The 22397-nt window shown below is 42.2% G+C and overlaps 1 protein-coding gene across 1 annotated transcript; it reads left to right on the top strand.

Annotated features, from left to right (window-relative positions):
* Positions 1-13171: 13171 nt before the first annotated feature.
* On the top strand, positions 13172-17522 carry LOC143890242 (uncharacterized). Its single transcript, XM_077394845.1, has 5 exons — positions 13172-14986; positions 15087-15341; positions 15429-16493; positions 16665-17011; positions 17393-17522. The coding sequence occupies exons 1-5, from the start codon at positions 13172-13174 to the stop codon at positions 17520-17522; spliced, it is 3612 nt and encodes a 1203-aa protein (XP_077250960.1).
* Positions 17523-22397: the final 4875 nt, after the last annotated feature.

The following is a 22397-nucleotide window of genomic DNA, read 5'->3' as shown; positions in this document are numbered from 1 at the left end:
CTTAAAAGTAACTCTATTCAATGCATGCTTTTATACAGGGTTGATTGCGGCGCTTTTGTCCTAAAAGCGATTGAGCATCTCTACCATGGTCAACCACTGAACTTTGGGCCGACAGACATTCCTGAATTTCGGCTACAACTCTGTGAGAGATTTTTACGAGGAGAGTTTGGGGACTTCACACTTATATAGGAACACCTTCTAATGTTGATGGATGTTTATTTTTTCTGATGATCAAACTTTATTTTTTAATGGAGATTGGCAGGGGATTTGTTAAATGGCAAGGGAAGTTGGCAGGGGGTCTGTGTTTTTGTTTGTGAATGGGTGGAGAGGTTGTAAATTGAAATAGGTTTAATGGAAGTGTGTTTGTGTTTGTGAATGGGTGGAGAACTTGGTTGGTGAAACAGGGAATTGTGAACTTGTTTATGAATGTGGATAAGTTGTAAATGTAAAGCAGGTTTTATGGAAGTGTATTTGTGTTTGTGTTTCAATTTCAATGTAGGAACTTGTAAATTTAAACAGGTTTTAGACATGTGTGTTTCTGTTTCTGAATGAGTAGGGAAGTTATAAATTAAAACATAATATGATGTGTGTTTGTGTTTGTGAACAGAATAGACATTTTCAATTCCAGCAGCTTTACTCGGCTGGAAAAATGGTTGCTGACTCATTTTCTGGGTTGGTAACCCACATTCCAAGGTTAATAACCCAAATTTTTCTGGGTTGGTAACCTTAAGTTCCAAGTCCAGCAGCTTCACTCGGCTAGAAAAAAGGTTGGTGACCCATTTTCTGGGTTGATAACCCACATTCGAAGGTTGATAACCCAAAAAAAGGGAGGTTGGTAACCTTAAGTTCCAAGTCCAGCAGCTTCACTCGGCTGGAAAAAGGTTAATAACCTACATTCCAAGGTTGATAACCCACATTCCAAGGTTGATAACCCAAAAAAGAGAGGTTGGTAACCTTAAGTTCCAAGTCCAGCAGCTTTACTCGGCTGGAAAAATGGTTGGTGACCCTCTTTCTGGGTTGATAACCCACATTCGAAGGTTAATAACCCAAAAAAAGGGAGGTTGGTAACCTTAAGTTCCAAGTCCAGCAGCTTCAGTCTGCTGGAAAAAAGGTTGGTGACCCATTTTCTGGGTTGATAACCCACATTCGAAGGTTGATAACCCAAAAAAGGGAGGTTGGTAACCTTCAGTTCCAAGTCCAGCAGCTTCAGTCTGCTGGAAAAAAGGTTGGTGACCCTCTTTCTGGGTTGATAACCCACATTCGAGGGTTGATAACCCACAAATGGGAGGTTGGTAACCTTAAGTTCCAAGTCCAGCAGCTTCACTCGGCTGGAAAAAAGGTTGGTGACCCATTTTCTGGGTTGATAACCCACATTCGAAGGTTGATAACCCACAAAAAGGAAGGTTGGTAACCTTAAGTTCCAAGTCCAGCAGCTTGACTCGGCTGGAAAAAGGTTGGTGACCCATTTTCTGGGTTGATAACCCACATTCGAAGGTTGATAACCCAAAAAAAGGGAGGTTGGTAACCTTAAGTTCCAAGTCCAGCAGCTTCACTCGGCTGGAAAAATGGTTGGTGACCCTTTTTCTGGGTTGGTAACCCACATTCGGGTTATCAACCTTCGAATGTGGGTTATCAACCCAGAAAAAGGGTCACCAACCTTTTTCCAGCCGAGTCAAGCTGCTGGACTTGGAACTTAAGGTTACCAACCTCCCTTTTCTGGGCTATCAACCTTCGAATGTGGGTTATCAACCCAGAAAAAGGGTCACCAACCTTTTTCCAGCCGAGTCAAGCTGCTGGACTTGGAACTTAAGGTTACCAACCTCCCTTTTTCTGGGTTATCAACCTTTGAATGTGGGTTATCAACCCAGAAAGAGGGTCACCAACCATTTTTCCAGCCGAGTAAAGCTGCTGGACTTGGAACTTAAGGTTACCAACCTCTCTTTTTTGGGTTATCAACCTTGGAATGTGGGTTATCAACCTTGGAATGTGGGTTATTAACCTTTTTCCAGCCGAGTGAAGCTGCTGGACTTGAAACTTAAGGTTACCAACCTCCATATTTTTCGGTTATCAACCTTCGAATGTGGGTTATCAACCCAGAAAGAGGGTCGCCAACCCAGAAAATTGAAGCCCTCGCCGGAATACACTTGATAACGGAGGAAAGAGGTTCGGAATAATGCAGGAAACCGACCAACTCCAGGGAAAAATGAGAGATCTTCACGCCGGTCACACCTCACGCCGGAGAAGATGGGTTTTAGGTGGTTCAAATGAAAATGGAGTAAAAGTAAAAAAAAAAACCCTCTGTACAGTTAAAAACGAAGAGAAAAAAAGCCTCTCTACAGTTAAAAAAAGAAGCCTCTGTACATTTTCGTTCTCAAGGGTATTTACGTAAAAGGCCATGTCTAAGCTGCTAACCTTCACTTACACTTCGTGGGTTTCAGGCGTTAATGGAGAAATTTGCAAGAGGTAGGCGGTAAACTTTGGTAGGTGAAAAGTAACAGAGAGAAAAATCTAGTATAACGTGTTCTTTTTGCCATGAGGGGTATTTGGGTAAAAGGCCATGTCAGAAAAAGGTGTTTCGACCTCCGTTCACCAACTTTCAAAAGGGTGTCACCCATTCACTATTTTCCTATTTTTCTGTCACCAGTTGACAATTTTTCCTTCAAAAAAATACATACGCCTTTATACAGACAATGTATGAAGTGCATTTGAAAAAAAAAAACTCACTTGGGCCTCCTTGTTGAAAGATCCAAACTGGCGAATTTATCGTAAGCTAGGATTGGCCCCTAACCGGACCCAAAGGGACATTCCCGTCTGAGATAAATTTGCCACATTTAATGCCTTTATAACCCTTTGTGTTAAGGTATGCCTTGTGTAGCAGGTTACCCACTATATTACCGGTCTCTCTCTCTCCTTCTATATGCCTCGGTGAGCCCAACAACTAAGTTGGGTTGATCTTTGAACAAGGTTGGCCCATTGTATTTTTTTAAAGAAAATTTGCACCAACTGGAAACAACATCTATATATTTTCTATAAAAAAATCACTTGGTCCCTCTTTGTTTGGAGATCCAAACCGTTCATTTGTTAGGAGCAAAGTAAATAGGTTGTGCCCCAAAAATAATCTCCATGGGTTGTTCCTGACCTTCTGATTTTTATACAGGTGAGACAATACATAAATCTCGTTTCTTTATGATGACATAGAGTATCCCCACGCCACTTTAGTAGGGCGGGACTGTTGGAGAAAGTTGGTGTAGTGGTTGAGGAGAAGATAGGAAGATGCTTCAAGGCGTGTAAACGCTCTCCTTAAGACGATATTCGCCCCCATCAGTAGTGTGCACAGGGGACCACGAACTCGCCTCCAAGATACAATGAAGCCCTGTTCCAAACCGATTGCTTTGATGACGTTCTACACTGAACAGAATCAAGCCTGAATCACCTTTGAATTTTACAAGTATTTGAGACTTTAGTGTCAGTTTCTGCAGAAAACAAAACAATTGAAAAACTATTAAAATTAGTAAAAAAAAAAGTACCTTTGTAGGGGAAAACAGAGAGTGTAAGAGTGTGAAATTCTACTGGAAACAGTAGTTTTGGGTGTGCCAAAGTAGAATTCCGAATTATCCTTTGTATGGGTGTTTTCTACTATTTTTATAGAGTCTTAGGTGACATTTCTGTATGGAAAACACCCTTACAATGCACCTTTCCATTGGAGGTTCATTTCTGACCATTAGATCGCATCCCATCACGACTCTACGGTTCAGATCAAACCTGGGGTGACTGTTGGCTTGTGAAGCCCTCCAACCCCGTAACCACTAGATCGCCCATCCACGGTGCTGATCGCACCCTCTGGGATTTTGACCGTTGAGTTGATGGGACACCATCCAACGGTCATCTTCCACTAGCCGTTACACTACGATCCGACGGTTTGGATCGCACCCGCTCATGCACTAACCATTGGAGCCTCTAGGCCCGCTGGGTCAACCGTTGGGCCCGAACTCAGGCGCAACCCAAACAAACCATTCCGTCCATCCATATGACCGATCTGTCTCGATCTTGATCCAATGGATCGGATCAAATCTGGAAAAATCTAAGGCTCCAATCTCTCATCGCTACAATGCGGCGTGTAAAGTGCGCCTAAAAAAGCGCCACTATGCGCCCTACCCATGGCTAAGACCCATTGTGCACCTTAACAAAGAAGAGAAAAGAGTAAAGCTTTATAAGCCCAACTCTTTCTTTCTTACGAGTCGATATGGGACTATCTTTGCTTCACTACTTTTGCCCACTCTTGCAAAAAACACATTTTTCCAAAAGAAAACTTTTTCTTTTACAAAACACACATAGAAAATATTTTCCAAATACTACTTTTTACTAAAACTCATAATTTTCAAAATCAAAATCTAACAATCCCCCACCATGTTCAAAATCAAAACTTGTCTCATCAGACGTTGAACTCTTACGCATAAATGAAGGTATCTTACGATTTGAACCTTCACTTAGTGAGAACATATCAAAGTTTACCAGAATTGCATAGTAGACGTGTCTTTGACCTAGCTATTCTATACGGCCAACCGGATACGATTCACACATAAGAAATTCTTCACCTCAGGTAATTCTTATAAGCCGACACGTGTATTGGCCATGTGTCTGTATCTCGGTTTCATGAGTGCTCTAGAGACTAGCCACGTCTCATAGGAAGCGGCACCACTTCCACACTCACATAGGTAGGCTTAAGAGTGCCCCTGTAACTATAGCACCCTAACATCCCGGTTACAAGCCTATTAAGACCTCAAATGCTCAACCTCATCCGTTACACATTACAGGTACCAAGCACTTCCCTTGGGATGGCATTTATATAATGTACAGTGCTTGCAATCACTCAATATGATGTACTTGGGTTCATTGAACTCAAGACTTGATGTCTCTTCAAGCGTTGAGTTGAGTTTTCATCATTAGTGATCATTGGTTATTGGCTTTAGACCCATCCCCATTGATGTCTTTAACACCAAATCTCTTGCAAGACCTTTTGTTAATGGATCAGCCAAGTTCTGGCTTGATCTCACATAATCTATAGTTACTACTCCATCAGTAAGTAACTGCCTAATAACACTATGCCTAACTCCAATATTCCTGGACTTACTATTGTACACATGGTTATATGCCCTTGATAGTGTGGCCTGACTATCACAATACACATATATGGATGGCATAGGTTTAGGCCAAATAGAAATTTCTATTAGCAAATTCCTCAGCCACTCAGCCTCTTTACAACAAGAGGCCAATGCAATAAACTTTGCTTCCATGGTGGAAATAGTTATGCATGTCTGCTTCATAGAAGCCCATGAGATAGCTCCCCCACCAAGAGTGAATATCCATCCACTCGTTGATGAATGATCAACATGCTCAGTTAACCAACTGGCATCTGTGTATCCTTCTAATACAACTGGATACCCACTATAAGATAATCCATAGTCTATAGTGCCTTTTAGATACTTTAATATCCTATTTATTACATTCCAATGTAGATTACTAGGATTACTAGTGTGTCTACTTAGTTTTCCTACTACAAATGCAATGTCGGGTCTAGTACATGTCATAGCAAAAATAAGACTTTTTATAACACTAGCATAACTTAGTTGAGATATAGACCTACCAGTATTAGGATATAATCTTAAATTTGAATCAAAAGGTGTAGAAACTGGTGTGCAATCTAAGTGATCAAATTTTTTAAGTACTTTTTCAATATAATGTGATTGGGTAAGAATAAGGTTATTACCTTCCCTTATAATTCTAATACCCAAAATCACATCTGCTACACCCATATCATTCATGTCAAAGTTTAATGACAAAAACTCTTCGGTTCTTGTGATACTATCCATATCACTTAGCAAAGATCAACATGTCATCTACATATAAACATATAATGACACATTTTCCACCTTTATACTTACTATATACACATTTGTCAGATTCATGTATCTTAAAATCATTTGACACTAAAACCTTGTCAAATCTTTCATGCCACGGTTTAGGAGCTTGTTTAAGCCCATATAATGACTTAACTAATTTACATACTTTATGCTCTTGACCAGGTAATATAAAACCTTCTGGTTGATCCATATACATCTCTTCATCAAGTTCACTATTCAAAATGTTGTTTTAACATCCATTTGGTGAATATGAAGCTTATATATGGATACAAGAGCAATCAGGACTCTAATGGTTGAGATCATAGCAACAGGGGCATAAGTATCAAAGTAGTCTATACTGGCCTTTTGTGAAAAGCCTTTAGCTACTAACCTAGTCTTAAACTTTTCAATGGTTCCATCTACTTTCATCTTTTGCTTAAATATCCACTTACAACGTATGGGTTTAGACCCAGGTGGTAAGTCAACCAATATCCAAGTTTTATTACCCATGATGGAGTCCATTTCATCATTGATGGCCTCTTTCCAAAAGGCTGCACTTGAGATTTAATGGTTTCTTCATAGGTCTTTGGATCAGGTTCTACTTTTAGATCTATTATAGTAGAAGTTTTGACCTTATCTCTTGATCCTTCTACAAGATAGACTACAAAGTTGGGACCAAAGTTTTTTCTTTTCTATCTCTTTTACTTCTTCTGATTTCATTACGTACCTCATTAGTTTCCTCTTGAGGTTCTAATGAAGACTCTATAGGTGGGTTTGAATCCATTAATCTAGGAATGGATGGCATCCCTAGACTCAATAATGATATTAATATCTACTAAGTCATTTGGTTCTATAACTAAGAATCTATAGGCTTTACTATGATTTATATATCCAAGGAATATGCATTCAATGCCTCTTTCACCTAACTTTCTTTGCTTAGGTTTGGGTACTTGAACTATGGCTCTACAACCCCAAACTTTAAGATATTTTAAGTTAGGTTTTCTCTTTTTCCAAAGTTCATAGGAGGTTACATGAGTCTTCTTATTAGGAATTCTATTTAGAATGTGACAAGCCGTTAATAAGGCTTCACTCCAAAATCCCTTATTTAAACCAGAATTGACTAACATGGAATTAACCATTTCCATTATAGTCCTATTCTTTCTTTCTGCAACACCATTCTGTTGTGGTGTATAAGGGCAGAAAACTCATGTATTATTCTCTCATTTTCACAAAATTCAGGGAATTGGTACTTCCCTCCTCTATCAAATATAATACACTTTATCCTAATTTCACATTGGTTTTCTACTTCTGTCTTATAAGTCTTAAACTTATCTAAGACTTCATATTTATGCCCTAACAAGTATACATAACAATATTTTGAAAAATCATCAATAAAAGTCACAAAATACTTTTTGCCTCCTCTTGTTGGAGTGACATGTAAATCACATTGTAGACACCCCATTTTGACCAGACCATTTTCCCCAAAATCGAATAAATTCTCAAAATCGAATAAAATCCCAATCCCGAAGTTGAGTCGAGATCCCGGAACCGAATCTCAAAATTTTCGAAAAATCAAACGCGAAAACCCTAAAAAAATGCCCATTTCCATATATTTTGGGAATCGTTTGAAGGCCTGGGTGATCTCTGAACCCCGTCGGCATCCTCCGTTCAAATTGCCCTGATCCTCCAGCTCATTTTCGCAAAAATTTGAAAGAGTTACAAAACACCCCTGAGTTTTGGTATTGGCACCTCTCTATATAAATTTCTCAAGTGTGGATGATGCTAGCTCGTCCTCTCCTTAATATTTTACTAACTTACCTTGTCTCTTAATGTTTAGACAGTGATTAAATGGGTACATTTTCGAATTAAAATTTGTCAAGGGACAAGCTGAGTTTGTGTGATTATCAAAGCGAGGGTGAGGTTGTTTCATTTGCAAATGGAAGGGGGTTGATTTAAACAAGGAAGGTGTGGCAATACCAAGCCCTTGTATTAAAAGGAGAAAGATATATTTGTTTTTTTTTATTACTTGGGGCAGCCCACTCAAGTGCAAAAGGAGGAAATAAAATACACTAGATGGGAGGCTGCCCATGAGAGAGAAGGGGGCGTAATATATCATTTCCCATTTGCAAGGGGGCATTATTGGAAATTTCCATTGCCTTCTTTGCAAGCCACAAGCGTAGGCCATTAGATCAAAGAGGTGAAGTGTAGGGCTCAGATCATCTAGAAGGTTCTAGGCTTTAGGGTTTCTAGGAGGGCATTAAGGCTAAAAGAGAGAGATGGATGGCTGAGATGAGAAGGGAATGAAATGGATGGCTCAGATTAGGAGGAGGGTTTTAACCCTAACTATAAAAAATAGAAAATCTCGTGGGTAAAAGGGGGAGGCCGAAATTTTTCTAAAGGAGAAACAGAGAGGGAGCTGAGCAAAAAAAAAAAAAAAACCTCTTCCTTGCCTACCACCACCAACCCAATCACCACCGCCACCCTCAACCTCCTCCACCACCACCATCCTCAAACCCACCACCTCCATCGAAAACCACCATCGGCCATCTTCTCCGCCCTCACTCCAACCATCCTCCACCCATACCGCGACCTCCATCCTCCACCATCACCATCACTCTCTTCACCTCCTACCTCCCCTCCCTCCACCATCCATTATCCCTTCAAACCCTATCTTAATCTCCAATCCGACCACTTTCCTCAGCCTCCACGGATTCCGGTAATCTCACCGGAATCCGGTGACCTGCCACCAAGCTACCTCCGACCATCTCTCTCTCCTCCATTACCACTCTACCCTAGCCTATCAGCCACCATCTACATCACAACCACCTCCCTTTAAACCATCTCCGTCCAATCCCTCTTCCAATTTCGGCCACCGGAATCCGACACCACCATTAAAAATAAAGAATAAAAAAAAAACAAACAAAAACAGAGAGAGGAAGGAGAAGGACACCGCCACCCTCAGCTCCACAATCATCACCGCACTCCAACCTCCTTCTCCACCGCGCCACCACCAGCCACCACCCTCAACCTCCAACCCGAAACCCAAAACCCATTTCCACCCTAACACCACCCTTCGAAAATCCCCTCCCATCCTCCACCTTCACCTTCCTCACCTCAAAAAAACCGAAACCCTTTTTTTGTACCTCCAAAAATCAAAACCCACATCTACCTTCCCCGTTCCACCATCTCTGCAGATCCGAAACCCACACCCCCCATACCCGATCACCACCACCATCAACTATCGTCTCCGACCACCATCCTCCACCACCTCCATTAATTCCGGCACCATCCCTCTGCAACCCACCCTCATTTGCACCTCTAACGTCCAATACCCCCTCTGCAAGCCCTCTTTCAAAATCAAATCAAGAAAATCTATAGACCCTGTTTCTTTCTCTTTCTCTATTAAGGCCCATCCCATTCCATCGTCTCTGCTCCCCCCTCTCGTTGGATCCCAAAACTTGTTTTGAGATAAGCAGGGAAGCCTCCCTCATTTTGTTGAAGAATATCAAGAGAGAGAGAGAGAGAGGTGGGAGATCGGCATATAACATTTGTCATCTCCGAAAACAAAGAGCTGGTTCGGTTTCGGAGCACGGCAAGCATCTAAATCCAAAGTCAGAGTCTATTTTGTCCTAAATTTCAGGTAATTCCATTTTCTTAATTTCTTGTTTCATATATAGAGTGTGCCTGTTATACTTGTTTGATTTCTGAGGCTATTCTTTCCGGCATATCGATTTTTATTCATGAACTCTGCTTCAATTTCCATTCAGTTTCTCATGCTAATCCTCTTGGGTTGCTCAATGTTCCACTATTCTCTGGATTTCTTGGGATTTCTCGTTTGTTTTTTTGCTGATTTTTTTTAAGAGAAGCGTATATGTGAGCTGCTCCTAAATCTATGGGCCTTGTTAGGAAAGGGATATGGATATGGGCATATTTTTGATTCGATAATTGCTTTGAGCTGGAGCTACTCTTATTTTGTCTCCTTCGAATTAGATCAAATTAGATCAATCAGGTACAAAGAGCTGAAATTATGCTCAGGTGACAAAGTGCAAAATAAGAAGCGAAATGATTTTCATCGTAAGGGTAATGCGGTTCTCCTTGGAACTCCATCATTTAACATTGTTAGTTGTGTTTATTGCCTGCAACTTGTTGATTCTGTCAATTGTCTTCCTTTGGATCATGTGGGAAGTCGGGATAGCTTTGGAACTATGAATATCCAACTCTCTATGTCCACCACTAGATGCTAGCAGTGCCACTGATCCTATCTGTGCTTCTCATTGCTTTGACGATTTCGGGATCCCCATCGATTTTGGGAACACTCATCGGGTTGAGGCGATGACGGACGGCAACCTCTTGAGCCAAAACCCCCTTTCGATCAAAAGGGATAAAAATACATAAAAATCAAATAACAAAAATCCAAAAAACATCAAAAAACACTCAAAGCGTTTTTCGAAAAGCTGTTTCGAACTACGTTGGCTTGATCCCTTTTCACAGGGTACGTAGGCAGCTTGGGATCGTCATCCCAAGTTCAGTCAAACTTTTCAATAAAATCATTTAAATCCTTCAAAAAATCATTTCAGCCTAAAAATATCTTTCAAGCTTTTCTCAAAAATACAAAAACCAAAATCGGCAAGGATGGTGATTGCCAGGTCACTCGGAGCCTTCATTTCATTTCATTTCCGATTTTGATCGTGGTTTGCCGGTGTTATCGGTTTTCCGACGTTTTATCGGGTTTTGGGACGGGCGATGACGTAGCGTGGCCCTTCACAGGGACTGTCCTCGCTGAGCCCAACGATAGGCTATGACGATCGTGGGACTTATCCGATCTTAGCGGATCAGGATCGCTGAGCTTGATTCATCAGAATCGCTCCTTGAGCCTATCGTACGCTCCCTTTTCTTTTCCCTGGCATTCTTGGTCCTCATGTACCGATGATTTTCCGATTCGTTTCTTTCCCTGTATCTTTTAGCTCATTGTGTGTTTATCTTTGACTTCTTATGTGCTACTGCTAGCTTGCTTACTTTCCTAGCATGAGATTGATTATTATTTTCTTAGCATTATCTCTTACATAGGCTCGCATGTTAGTGTGTTTATTCTGTTGCTTTGGTAGTCTACTACTGTGCTTATCTGTCCTCTCACCTGCTTAGTTGTAACATTTATTTATCTTATCTTGATTATCTGCTTAGCTGTAGCTGTGCGTGTGGATGTTACTGCTTTCCTAGATGTGATGGGTTAGGATTAGATGCGGTGAGTTAGGATTTGGATGTTTATTTTCTTTTGCCCATCCCCGGGTCATGCATGCTTAGATAGATGTTTTCTTGGGGATACTCGTTCCCATTTCACATGATTTTAGCCCAAAACTCTTCAAAATTAATTAAAAATGGCATAAGAGACCATGTGCTTGCACTTGGGCGAATTGGGGGCGCTTAACACCTTCCCCATTCGTCATCAGGCACGGACTTTTGTATCTCTGGTTATCCGTTGCAACAGAGCACATCATGGGATTCAGGGCCTACTTTCTTGGATGGCGACTCTTCTTTGTTATAGGTACATCTTGGTTCCGGGCTAGTCCTTGAATCGAGACGTATCTCATTTATATCGCCACCCATGCTGTGAGTGGCACCATTTCGAGAGTTCCTTGGGAGAGCTCTCCTTCACATTGTGGAGATCTTAGAGGATCGGTGCGGGGATCTCGTGTCCCTCGCCCAACCGTCCTCAGGATCGGGGTCCACAGGCTGGCGACTCTGCTGGGGAGTTCTTGGAACATTGCCTAACTCTGTAAAAATGCTATTCTTACTAATTTTGAAGAAATTTGGACTAAAATCATTTTAAATGGGAACCTTTTCCGTTAGAATGCGAGGGGCACCAGATAGGTACATAAATAAAACAAGGGCTCACACACTCATTTTCATCATTTGCATATATTATCTGTTTTATGGTTACTTTCTGCTGTGGATGTGCTATCAGACTACTTACTTCGGAGAGATACTATGAGTAGGAGCCGTGAGGGCTATACCCGCCTTCTAGCGCCACCGCACCAGTAGTATACTCAATACCTGGACACCTTGTGTGTAAAACGGACATAGTTCGTATGCTGGGCGATAGTCACAGCATACAAGTAACTATGCACCCGGCCAGGTGGACCTCGCGACATTACTCTCTCTATATATTGCATGGTCCTTTTGTTTGCATTTATGGACGAACATCTGTGTTGCTTACACATGTGGAGCCTAGAGTTAGGGACCTTATCCTATTTTTTAGACTAGGGTAGCTCACTTTATGTGGCTACAGGCGCAGTCCTAGTACACTCACATGTCTGTCTTGAGTCAAGACTTCCTTGACTCCTCTAGATTAGACTAGGGTTGGTGCCCCTGGTTAGGATGTATATATATGTATATATATTTATTACTAGAGTAGGGCTTGCTTCATAGTTAGGTTTTCTTTCATAATCTGATCCATTTTTTCCATCCATCCGTCTTTTGGATTATGATCAGATCATTGGTTTCACATCTTTATCTTTATAGCCATGATCTATCTGCCCTGAGCTTGATCCTTTGATCGATCTTGATCAAATCGCTCCGCATGCCAATTATGAGTCTGCTTTGCCGGTATCACTACTAGAGTGTGTTCTTGCTGAGAGCCCTGTTTTATCTTGACCTTGTCGGCGTATTCTTTATGCTTGGTTGCCGAGACCCTCCTTGTACAGTTGTTATGCTGCCGGATTTTCTCCAAAAAACCTTAAGCGTAGCCATTATCCTTTAGGTTTATTGATAAACCTTGTGCTTACCGTACCATATCTCCTAGTACAGCGGTCATGCTGCCGGATTTTCTATAAACGTCCTGAGTGTGGTCATCACCTTTTTAGGCTGGTAGCTAAACCATGTACTTACCTTACCACATCTCTTTGCACAGTCGTTATGCTGCCGGATATTACCCAGAATATATTGAGTGTGATGGTTATCCGTTTAGGTTTGATGGGCCGTCATGACCCTTCTTACAATTGTTGTACGGCTGGTTCTTACCCAGATGAGAGATGTGTTTGTACTATTCTTTGTTTCAATTTGTGCATAACATTCTTTCTGATTATCTTAATTTAAATTAGTGTTCTTACTTCCATTTCAGGAGTCTGAGTTAAGCAATAGCCATTGCTTCGAAAAAAGTTACCATTTCACAGCCTACTTGGTCCCGACAATCTTCTAAGTCGAGGCTAAGTCGTAGATCTTCTTCACCCATCTCACCAGCTTTATTTCCGCTTGTCCTTCCTAGTCTTAACCAAATGGCTGAGTCAAATGAGATGTTGGCTGAAATGAGAGACATGATGAGGAACCTTACAAGAGAGGTATCTACCCTAAAGGAAGAGGTTACTCAGTTGAAAAGTGAAAGGACCGCTACCTCGAAACAACCGGTCGTCCAAAATCCTCCCAATGTGATTCCGGGCCATGTTCAGTCTGTCATCTCCCCCGAGGATGATTTCTATGACGAGCAGTATGTAGAGGAGAACTGTCTCCCGCAACCAGTCAAGCCAAGCAAAGAGAAAGAATTGGTCGATAAAGTTGAAAAGTTGACTCAGCAAGTTGAAAGCATGCAAGTTAAGGGCCCAAAGAAGATCAATCTGTCTGACTTTTCCTTTTTCCCTGGTGTCACCCTTCCTCCAAAATTCAGAATGCCAGACTTTGATAAATATGATGGAACGGGATGCCCGTGGAGTCATCTGAGGTCGTTCATTTCAAATCTAGAAGGGTATGGGCTGTCTCCAGAGCAGATCGCTAAGGTATTTCCGATGTCTCTGACAGGAGTAGCTAAGAAGTGGTTCCTTCATCTGAAACCAGAAGAGCTTGGAACTTTAGACGAAATTGCTAACAAGTTTGTTGAGCAATTTTCGATGGAAGAAGGAATTGAAGTTACGAAGAGGGACTTGAAAGCGATCAAGCAAGGACCTCAGGAAACGTTTACCTCTTTTGTAAGAAGATGGAGGAGAAAAGAGGCCCAGATGACTAACCGCCCTTCTGAAGAAGATCAGATCAAAATTGTGGTCAAGAATTTGTCTCCACAGTACTACCACTTCATGGCGACGCAGTATTATTCTAATTTCAATCACTTGATCAAGACAGGAACCATAACTGAAGATGCGTTGCTGAAGGGTTCTCTGGCGAAGTCATCTTTTGACCCGAGGAATGGAAAGAAGCCAATGGTAGTTTCAAAGCCTGAGGTTAACAATATGATTGCTGCGCGCCCTATGAGAAGAGTTGTAGCAGAGACAGAGCAGCCAATGAGGAAAGCGCCAAGGCATTTTGATCCGCTACCTTACCCTTTATCTGTCGCTCTCAAGAAGTTACTAAGAGACAAAAAGATCACTCTCTTAGAACCGAAACTTCCACCACCTATTCTCCCCAGATATTGGCGTGAAGATCAGCATTGTGCATATCATCAAGGAACAGGGCACCTAACAGATAACTGTATGGCCTTGAGGCATAAAATTCAGGATATGATAGAAGCGAAAAAAATTGCTGTATTCATGCCAAACACTACCCGGAATCCATTACCAGCTCATGCTCCGCACCCTCCACCTACAGTTGGGGCGGTTTTTACTGAAGAGCCTATTCTTGACCCTGCTTCCTTGATTTGTGCTATCGCTTCCGATTCACCGACTGTCTTGGCATTTGGCGAGGAAGTTGAAGAGGTAGAGGAAGAGAAGCCTTATGTGCTGGGCGGAGATGAAGATGACTATGCTGAGTCTTCTGTTGGTCCTTATATTCTTCAATGTGATGAAGAGGAAGTCCAAGATGTTGCTCCATATGTTCTTAGCTTCGATGACGATGACTTTGATTTCTTGAACGATCAATGTGACGAAGTTCGCCATGTTACTCGAGGTGGGCGAATTTTCAAACCCGCCGAGTTAAGAGCTGAGAACCCAGCTGAAGTCGTAAGAGCCGCAGAAGCGCAGAAGCAGAACAAGCTGAGTTGCGAAGAAGAGGATGAGAGTCTTTTACGCCAACTCAAAAAGACCCAGGCTAGTATTTCAATTTGGGGTTTGCTTATGGCTTCCCCAAAGCACCGTCAAGTTGTTCTAAGAGAGTTGAATGCTGCACAGGTCTCTGTAGATATCACATCTGATGAGCTCATTGGTTTGGTAGCGATGGCTAGGATGTCCAAGACTCTTTCTTTCACTGATGAAGATCTGACATTTTAAGGGCCACAATCATACGCGTCCACTGAAAATCACTGTTATTTGTAACGGGAAGAAGGTCCCAGATGTATTAGTTGACAACGGGTCCGCACTGAACGTATGTCCGTTGGCCACCGCTACTGTCCTCGGATTTGGGCCGAATGACTTCATCCCTTCTGAACAGGGAATTTTGGCATACGACGGTACCAGACGCGATGTTATCGGAACGCTAGCAACCGAAATTCTGATAGGAGGAGAAATCTTTGAAGTAGAGTTTCAAGTGCTCGATATCAAAGCGTCCTTCCTTCTCTTGCTTGGCTGACATTGGCTCCATAAGGTTGGAGTTATCCCTTCTTCACTGCACCAGAAACTGAAGTTCATCAGAAATAACAGGGTGATAACAGTAAAGGGTGATCCTGATTTAGAGGTAGGCCAAATTTTGCAAGAGGGTACCTCAGAAAAGAAAGGTGATGTTAGTCTGACCGGGTTCTCTGTAGAAGTCACGGCCATATCATTTGAGAAAGCAAAGAATGAAGAGATTTTGTTCCTCACCAGTACTAATCCCCAGGTTGTGAAGATGATGCGTAAACAAGGGTACCTTCCCGGTGCAGGTCTGGGTCGCAATCATCAGGGGATGGTCGAATGGCCTGTAATGAGAAAGAATGAAGGGTTGTTCGGACTCGGATATGAGCCTTCTGGCGAAGAGATTAGAGAAATGAGAAATTACATGCGGAAATGGTCCGAGCTCCGACGCCAGGGTCTAGAGCTGCCGATGAAACCGTTTAGTCTGATCAGAAATGGTAAGTACCGCAGAGAGGGAGATGACATTGCATTCTGTGGGTTTGCAGAGCCATGGGTTGATGAGTTAACAGGGCAAGAGCTGCCGGGGTTCGAGATATTTTTCGATATGGAGCTGCCAGATGAGTACCCGAGTTTGCAGATTCATGAGATCGAACCAGAGGTTGATTGGGCTGATATCCTTGAGCCGTGTCTTCTGAATTCCCTGTTCCAGGTTGAGTTACCGATTGTAGCCATGATCGGAGGAGATGCGCTGATCCTTGATCCTGAAAGCCTTATCACCCCAGCCGAGGGACCTCTCACGAACTGGAGTTCCCAGGTCATACCCCAGGTCGTCATCCAGTACAGTCTTGTTTCTATCAAAGAGTCCGTTGTCTCTAGCTATATGTCCATTTCCGAGTCAAAAATAGAGTTTGCTATATCTGATGTTTCTTTTGATGCAGGTACAGTCGTGATCGAGCCCGTTGATGGGGAGTCTTCTGATGCCGTTGTTCAGTCCGATGCAGAGTCCGTTGCATCTTCCGTTGAGTCTACAGAGTCTGTCGAGTCTGTTCATACGATAGTCCAGTCTGATGAGTCTGTAAAGATCTTTAAAGATTTCAATACTGAGCCCATTGAAGGTGCGTCAACAGATGTAACTTCGATTTCTTTGAATGAAATAAAAGACTCTTCTTTTTATTCGCCGGTCTCTACTTCAATTTTTGCTTCTTTATCTGATCAAATTGATAGTAATAATAATCAAGACTCCCCCTCTAATGAGGATGCCGACGAAACTCCCCCTGAAATCAAACACATGATTAGGCAGGAGGAGCAGCGTCGAGCAAAACCATTCGAAGAGGAAATCGAGACCATCAATATTGGTGATGAAATCCTAATTCGGGAAATTCGAATTGGCAAAACATTAACTCCCGATGAGCGTGCGGAATTAATTGCCCTATTAAAGGAATTCAAAGAAGTTTTCGCTTGGTTCTATGATGACATGCCGGGATTAAGTGAAGACATTGTTCAACATAGACTTCCCCTAATCCCGGGTGCCAGGCCGAAAAAGCAAAAACTTCGAAAAATGAAACCGGAATGGGACTTGCTAGTCAGAGATGAAGTGCAGAAACAATTGGATGTTGGCTTTATACAAGTTGCTGAATACCCTGAATGGCTAGCCAACATAGTACCGGTGCCCAAAAAGGATGAAAAAGTCAGAATGTGTGTGGATTTCAGAGATCTGAACAAAGCAAGTCCGAAAGATGATTTCCCTTTGCCACACATTGATATCTTGGTGGACAACACAGCAGGCCATGCTCTCCTTTCATTTATGGATGGATTCTCGGGATACAACCAGATCAAGATGGCTCCTGAGGACATGATCAAGACGGCCTTCATCACTCAATGGGGGACATATTGTTACAGAGTTATGCCATTTGGACTCAAAAATGCTGGAGCAACATATCAGAGGGTTGCTACCACTTTACTGCATGACATGATACACAAAGAGGTTGAAGTATATGTTGATGACATGATCGTTAAAGCGAAGACCAGGGAAGAGCACGCAGGGGCATTGAGAAAGTTCTTCCAGCGAATTCAAAAGTTCAAGCTCCGTCTCAACCCGAATAAGTGTGTATTTGGGGTTACGTCAGCTGGGATTCTTGGTCAGCCAGAGAGGGATTGAAGTAGATCTGCAGAAAATCAAGGCTATTCAAGAAATGGCTCCGCCAAAGACTGAGAAGCAGATCCGTGGGTTCTTAGGAAAGGTCCAGTACTTGAGAAGGTTCATTGCACAGTTGACAACGACTTGTGAACCGATTTTCAAGCTCTTAAAGAAGAATGCTTCAAAGAAATGGAACGAAGAGTGTCAAGAAGCTTTCGAGAAAATCAAGCAGTGTTTGGCTTTACCACCAGTTTTGTCACCGATCATACCAGGACAACCGATGTTGCTGTACTTGTCTGTTACTGACACAGCAATGGGGTGTATGTTAGCGCAGCAAGACCCAGAGTCGAAGCGAGAAAGAGCCATTTACTACGTCAGCAAGAAAATGTTGGAGTACGAACAGAAGTATACCATCCTCGAAAAGACTTGTCTAGCACTGGTTTGGGCTACTCAGAAGCTGAGGCATTATTTGTTATCGAATAGGGTTCTTCTACTCTCACGGATGGACCCATTGAAATACTTGTTCGAGAAGCCAGCCCTCACCGGAAGAACTGCCAGGTGGCTGTTGTTATTGTCTGAGTTCGATATCACTTATGTCACACATAAGTCAATTAAGGGGCGCGTGATAGCTGAACAGTTAGCCGATTCACCAGCAGAAAACAATGAATTTTTGAAAGCAGAGTTTCCAGACGAGGAGATAATGACTGTGGAAGATGAAGTTCCAGACACAAAGTGGTTGATGTACTTCGATGGAGCAGTCAACAATCGAGGCCAAGGTGTAGGGGCGGTGTTGGTGTCACCAAGAAAAGAGTATATCCCTATATCCATCAAACTTCAGTTCAAGTGCACAAACAATATGGCAGAATACGAGGCATGTATTGCAGGCTTGGAAGCAGCCATGGCCTTGCGCATTCAGGACCTAGATGTATTCGGGGACTCAATTCTGATTATCTGTCAAACCAACGGAAACTGGAAAACAAGAGACGATAAGTTGATCCCGTATAATACGTACCTAGAGTCTCTGGTCAGAAAATTCGGAAATATCACATTCACTCATTTGTCCAGAACGAAGAATCACTTTGCGGATGCATTAGCTACTCTGGCTTCGATGCTTGACATTTCTGCGACAATGGAGGTTCAAGCATTAGAAGTAAGACTTCAATGGGCCCCGTCACATGTTAACGCCATTGAAATAGCAGCAAGGTGTCCAGATGGCCGGCCTTGGTACACAGACATCAAAAACTTCATCTCAGGCAAAGGACATCCGTCGGAAGCTTCAGGAAAAGAGCGAAGGTCTCTCCAGAAATTGGCCTCTAGCTTTGTCATCTGCGGTGAAGAATTGTACAGAAGGTCGTTCGATGGAATCCAACTTTTGTGTATAGATGAGGATCAAGCCGCTGAACTCATAGAGCAGACACACGATGTTAGTCCAAGGGTTCCCATGTGTGGCCCTACTCATTGTTTTGATGACAACAAACCCACATTGATCGAAGTAGGTTGGTACTAATGATTCTACCATGATAAGCTCATACAGGAAATTTAGATTACCAAGATCGACAACAAGGTAGAACATGGTGATCAAAGGCATAGTGAAGATCCGTCAACCAAGAAGGACAAAGACAAATCAAGTTGAACCTTAGAGAAGAGCAATCAACATCAAGATGGAGTCATTAAGAGCTAAGTCAAATTAAAGACCAAAGAACAAGCATGTACAAGGAAACATAAGCATGCTCATTCAACCACCGGACTCAAGAGGACTATTCAAAAGTAGGTCAAATGGAGATCATCTTTAAAACAAGATTTCAAGTATTTTCAAAGTGTTTCCAAAGTGTTTTTTTAACGCACCTTTATCTCATACCTACTTTGATATGTACAAAATTTGGGAAGAAAACTCATTCATTTACTAGCCAAACTTGCAGACCAGACCTTACGGCAGAAGTCTGGTCCGATCATCTGGTGGATCAAAAAGGGACCCAAACGGTTTTCAAATGAGCAAAATTTTGGTACATAATCTTCCCTAATATCAATACATATGTGTACAAAAATTCAGAGAAAAACTCATTCATTTGATACGTGAACTTGCAAACCAGACCTTGCGGCAGAGGTCTGCCCGATCATCTGGTTAGTCCCTGGAAGCAACCAGACGTCTGGGCAGACGTCTGGCGTCGGGAAAATATGACTGTTGGTAGTTGCGGCTGGTTCTTTTTTGATTTTTCAAAACCCAAAAATGCCCAATATGTCCTCCAACGGTTATATCTTCTAAGGGGCTATATATATATGAGTTTATTTTCATCATTCTAAGTTTTTTGCAAGCTTGAGAAAAGAACCCTAAGTGTGATTTAAGTTTTCAAGCAATCTTTACAAAAAATTCTTCTTCTTTGTCCAAAATCTTGCAATCTCATTTGAAGAAGATTTCCTTTAGCTCACTTGCAATCTAGTTGAAGAAGAATCACTCAAGCTCACTTGCCTTCAACATCTTTGAAGATCTCCCAAGCTTACTTGCAATCCCATCATTGGAGAAGTTCTCATCAAGCCAACTTGCAAATCATTTGGAGACGATTTCTTGTATTGAAGTGATGTATTAGCCTTAAGTGAAGGCATTCACATATTGTAATTTGAAAATCATTGTAAAGGTGGAAATGGCACCAATATTAAACCCCTTGAAATTGGCGAGTGCTCGGAGACGCGGAGCCATCTTCGTGGGCAAGTGTTGAAGACGCGGAGCCTTCTTTGTTGTACCAAGAATCATACTTTTAGTGGATTCCCTCAAGGACACAAACTTGGGAAGAGTGGAGTAGGTCTTGGAGTTATAAGACCGAACCACTATAACTCTTAGTGTGGTATCTCTTCTATTACTCTTCCCCTTTTCTTATTTGCATTGTGGTTGTTCATTCCTCTACTTTTATTTTTGCTAACCTTTGTTAACCAAAGAATAATTAACAAGTGTTAGTAATCTTTTGAGAAAAGAAAAATTAAAAGAGTAGAAATTTTAATACCCAACCAATTCACCCCCCTCTTGGTTGCCCAACTGGGATTTCACACGAAGGAGTCTGTGGACCGCATATGAACGGAAAGATGCTGTCAAGGAAGATTCTCAGACTTGGTTATTACTGGCCGACAATGGAAGCAGATTGCTACGCCTATGTGAAGAAATGTCACAAATGTCAGGTCTATGCCAATCTCATCCATGTACCGCCTTCTCAGTTACATTCTCTTACTTCACCGTGGCCGTTCTCAGTATGGGGAATAGATATCATCGGGAAGATAAGTCCGAAGTCTTCTAGTGGGCATGAGTATATCTTGGTTGCCATTGATTACTTCACAAAGTGGATAGAAGCTGCTTCGTATGCGTCATTGACCTCGGCTTCTGTCGCAAGGTTCGTCAAAACGAATATTATTTGCAGATATGGAGTACCGCATGAACTAATTTCAGACAATGGGTCCCATTTCAAGAAGGAGGTGGCGCGCTTGTGTGAGGAGTTTAAGATTAAACATCATAAGTCGTCGCCTTATAGACCTCAAACAAACGGAGCTGTTGAAGCTGCTAATAAAAACATCAAAGTAATCATCAGCAAGATGACCGAGACTTACAAAGATTGGTCGAGCAAACTCCTGTATGCTTTGTGGGCCTATAGGACGTCGATCAGATCCTCTACAGGTGCAACTCCGTATTCTCTGGTCTACGGAATGGAAGCGGTCTTGCCTGTTGAACTGCGAATTCCCTCCCTGAGAGTGATGATGGAAGCTGGGTTGCCAGAATCTGATTGGGCTCAAGCTAGATATCAAGAGTTACAAATGATTGACGAAAAGAGGCTGAAAGCATTGTACCATGTTCAGGGGTATCAATGTCGCGTCGAGAGAGCCTTCAACAAGAAAGTTCGAGTTCGAGACCTCAAGAAGGGAGATCTTGTTCTGAAATCCTTTCGGGCACCGGTATATGATCCCAGGGGTAAATTCAAGCCGAAATGGTCAGGTCCATACATTGTTGATGAAGTCCTGCCTGGAAAAGCCGTCAGACTCCTCGATGAAAATGGAGAAAAGCTAACAGAGCCAACAAACCTTGACCAACTCAAGAAATACTATGCTTAAAGCACCAGAAGGCCTTCTTTGGCCGACCAGAGCTTCAAACCAAAAAACCTTTAAAGAAAAAAAAACACATATCAAAAGAACCCTTTGCAAAACCCTTTTGAGCTTACACAAAATCAAAACCATTCTATTTTCAAAACCCATAAACTAAGGGCATTTGTGCCTTGAACTACGCGCGACCTGATCATCATCCTTTGGGGGTACGTAGGCAGTCTGGCTAGTCCGGATTCGGTCGAAACCTTGGAAAACTTTCCAAAACTCCGTCCTTTCAAACCCTACCTACCTAAAAAGTCCTTTTGGTGCAATAGGCAAAGGTTTGTGGCTAAAAAAAAAAGAAAAAAAAATGGAGTCTGAAGACCTGTTAGATTGAAAACCCGCAAGGGCGATCTAAGCAAAAGTTAGGGTCATTCACCTGCTAAGTTGAAAACCCGAAAGGGCGGCTTAGGCAAAAATCAAGGTGTGAGCCTGCTGGATTGAAAACTCGCAAGAGCAATTCAGGCAAAAATTAAGGCAGGCGGTCCGCCAGTGATTTCTAAAGAAGCTGAACAACTGAAGGCAGACGAGACTTGTAACCCAGTAATGGCATCATCAAAGTCTGAGTAGTGCCAGCGTCACTTGCTTTGATCTTCCTCTAAACTAGGGGCATTTAAGACTAAGCAATCAGAGGGGTTTAATGACCATGACGGTAATACCGAACAGGGAATGAATCACTTTTAAACATGGTATTCAAGTCACTCTAAGAGTGGTTAACCTTCACCAATTTAAAATGTTGGTCAGGTCAAGAAGCAAGTTGAGTCTTTCTCGAAATCC

The sequence above is a fragment of the Tasmannia lanceolata genome, unplaced genomic scaffold (assembly GCF_043159265.1).
Source record: "Tasmannia lanceolata isolate RefF3 unplaced genomic scaffold, GAP_Taslan_0.1 ptg000002l, whole genome shotgun sequence".
Lineage (NCBI taxonomy): Eukaryota > Viridiplantae > Streptophyta > Magnoliopsida > Canellales > Winteraceae > Tasmannia > Tasmannia lanceolata.
This window is presented reverse-complemented; position numbering and strand designations above follow the sequence as displayed.

Coding starts and splice junctions, on each gene's coding strand:
- LOC143890242 (XM_077394845.1), top strand. CDS start 13,172: ATGGCTGAGTCAAATGAGATGTTGGCTGAAATGAGAGACATGATGAGG. Junction 14,987..15,086: donor GAGAGTTGAATGCTGCACAG/GTCTCTGTAGAT, acceptor TGACATTTTAAG/GGCCACAATCATACGCGTCC. Junction 16,494..16,664: donor TTGAAGGTGCGTCAACAGAT/GTAACTTCGATT, acceptor ATGATTAGGCAG/GAGGAGCAGCGTCGAGCAAA.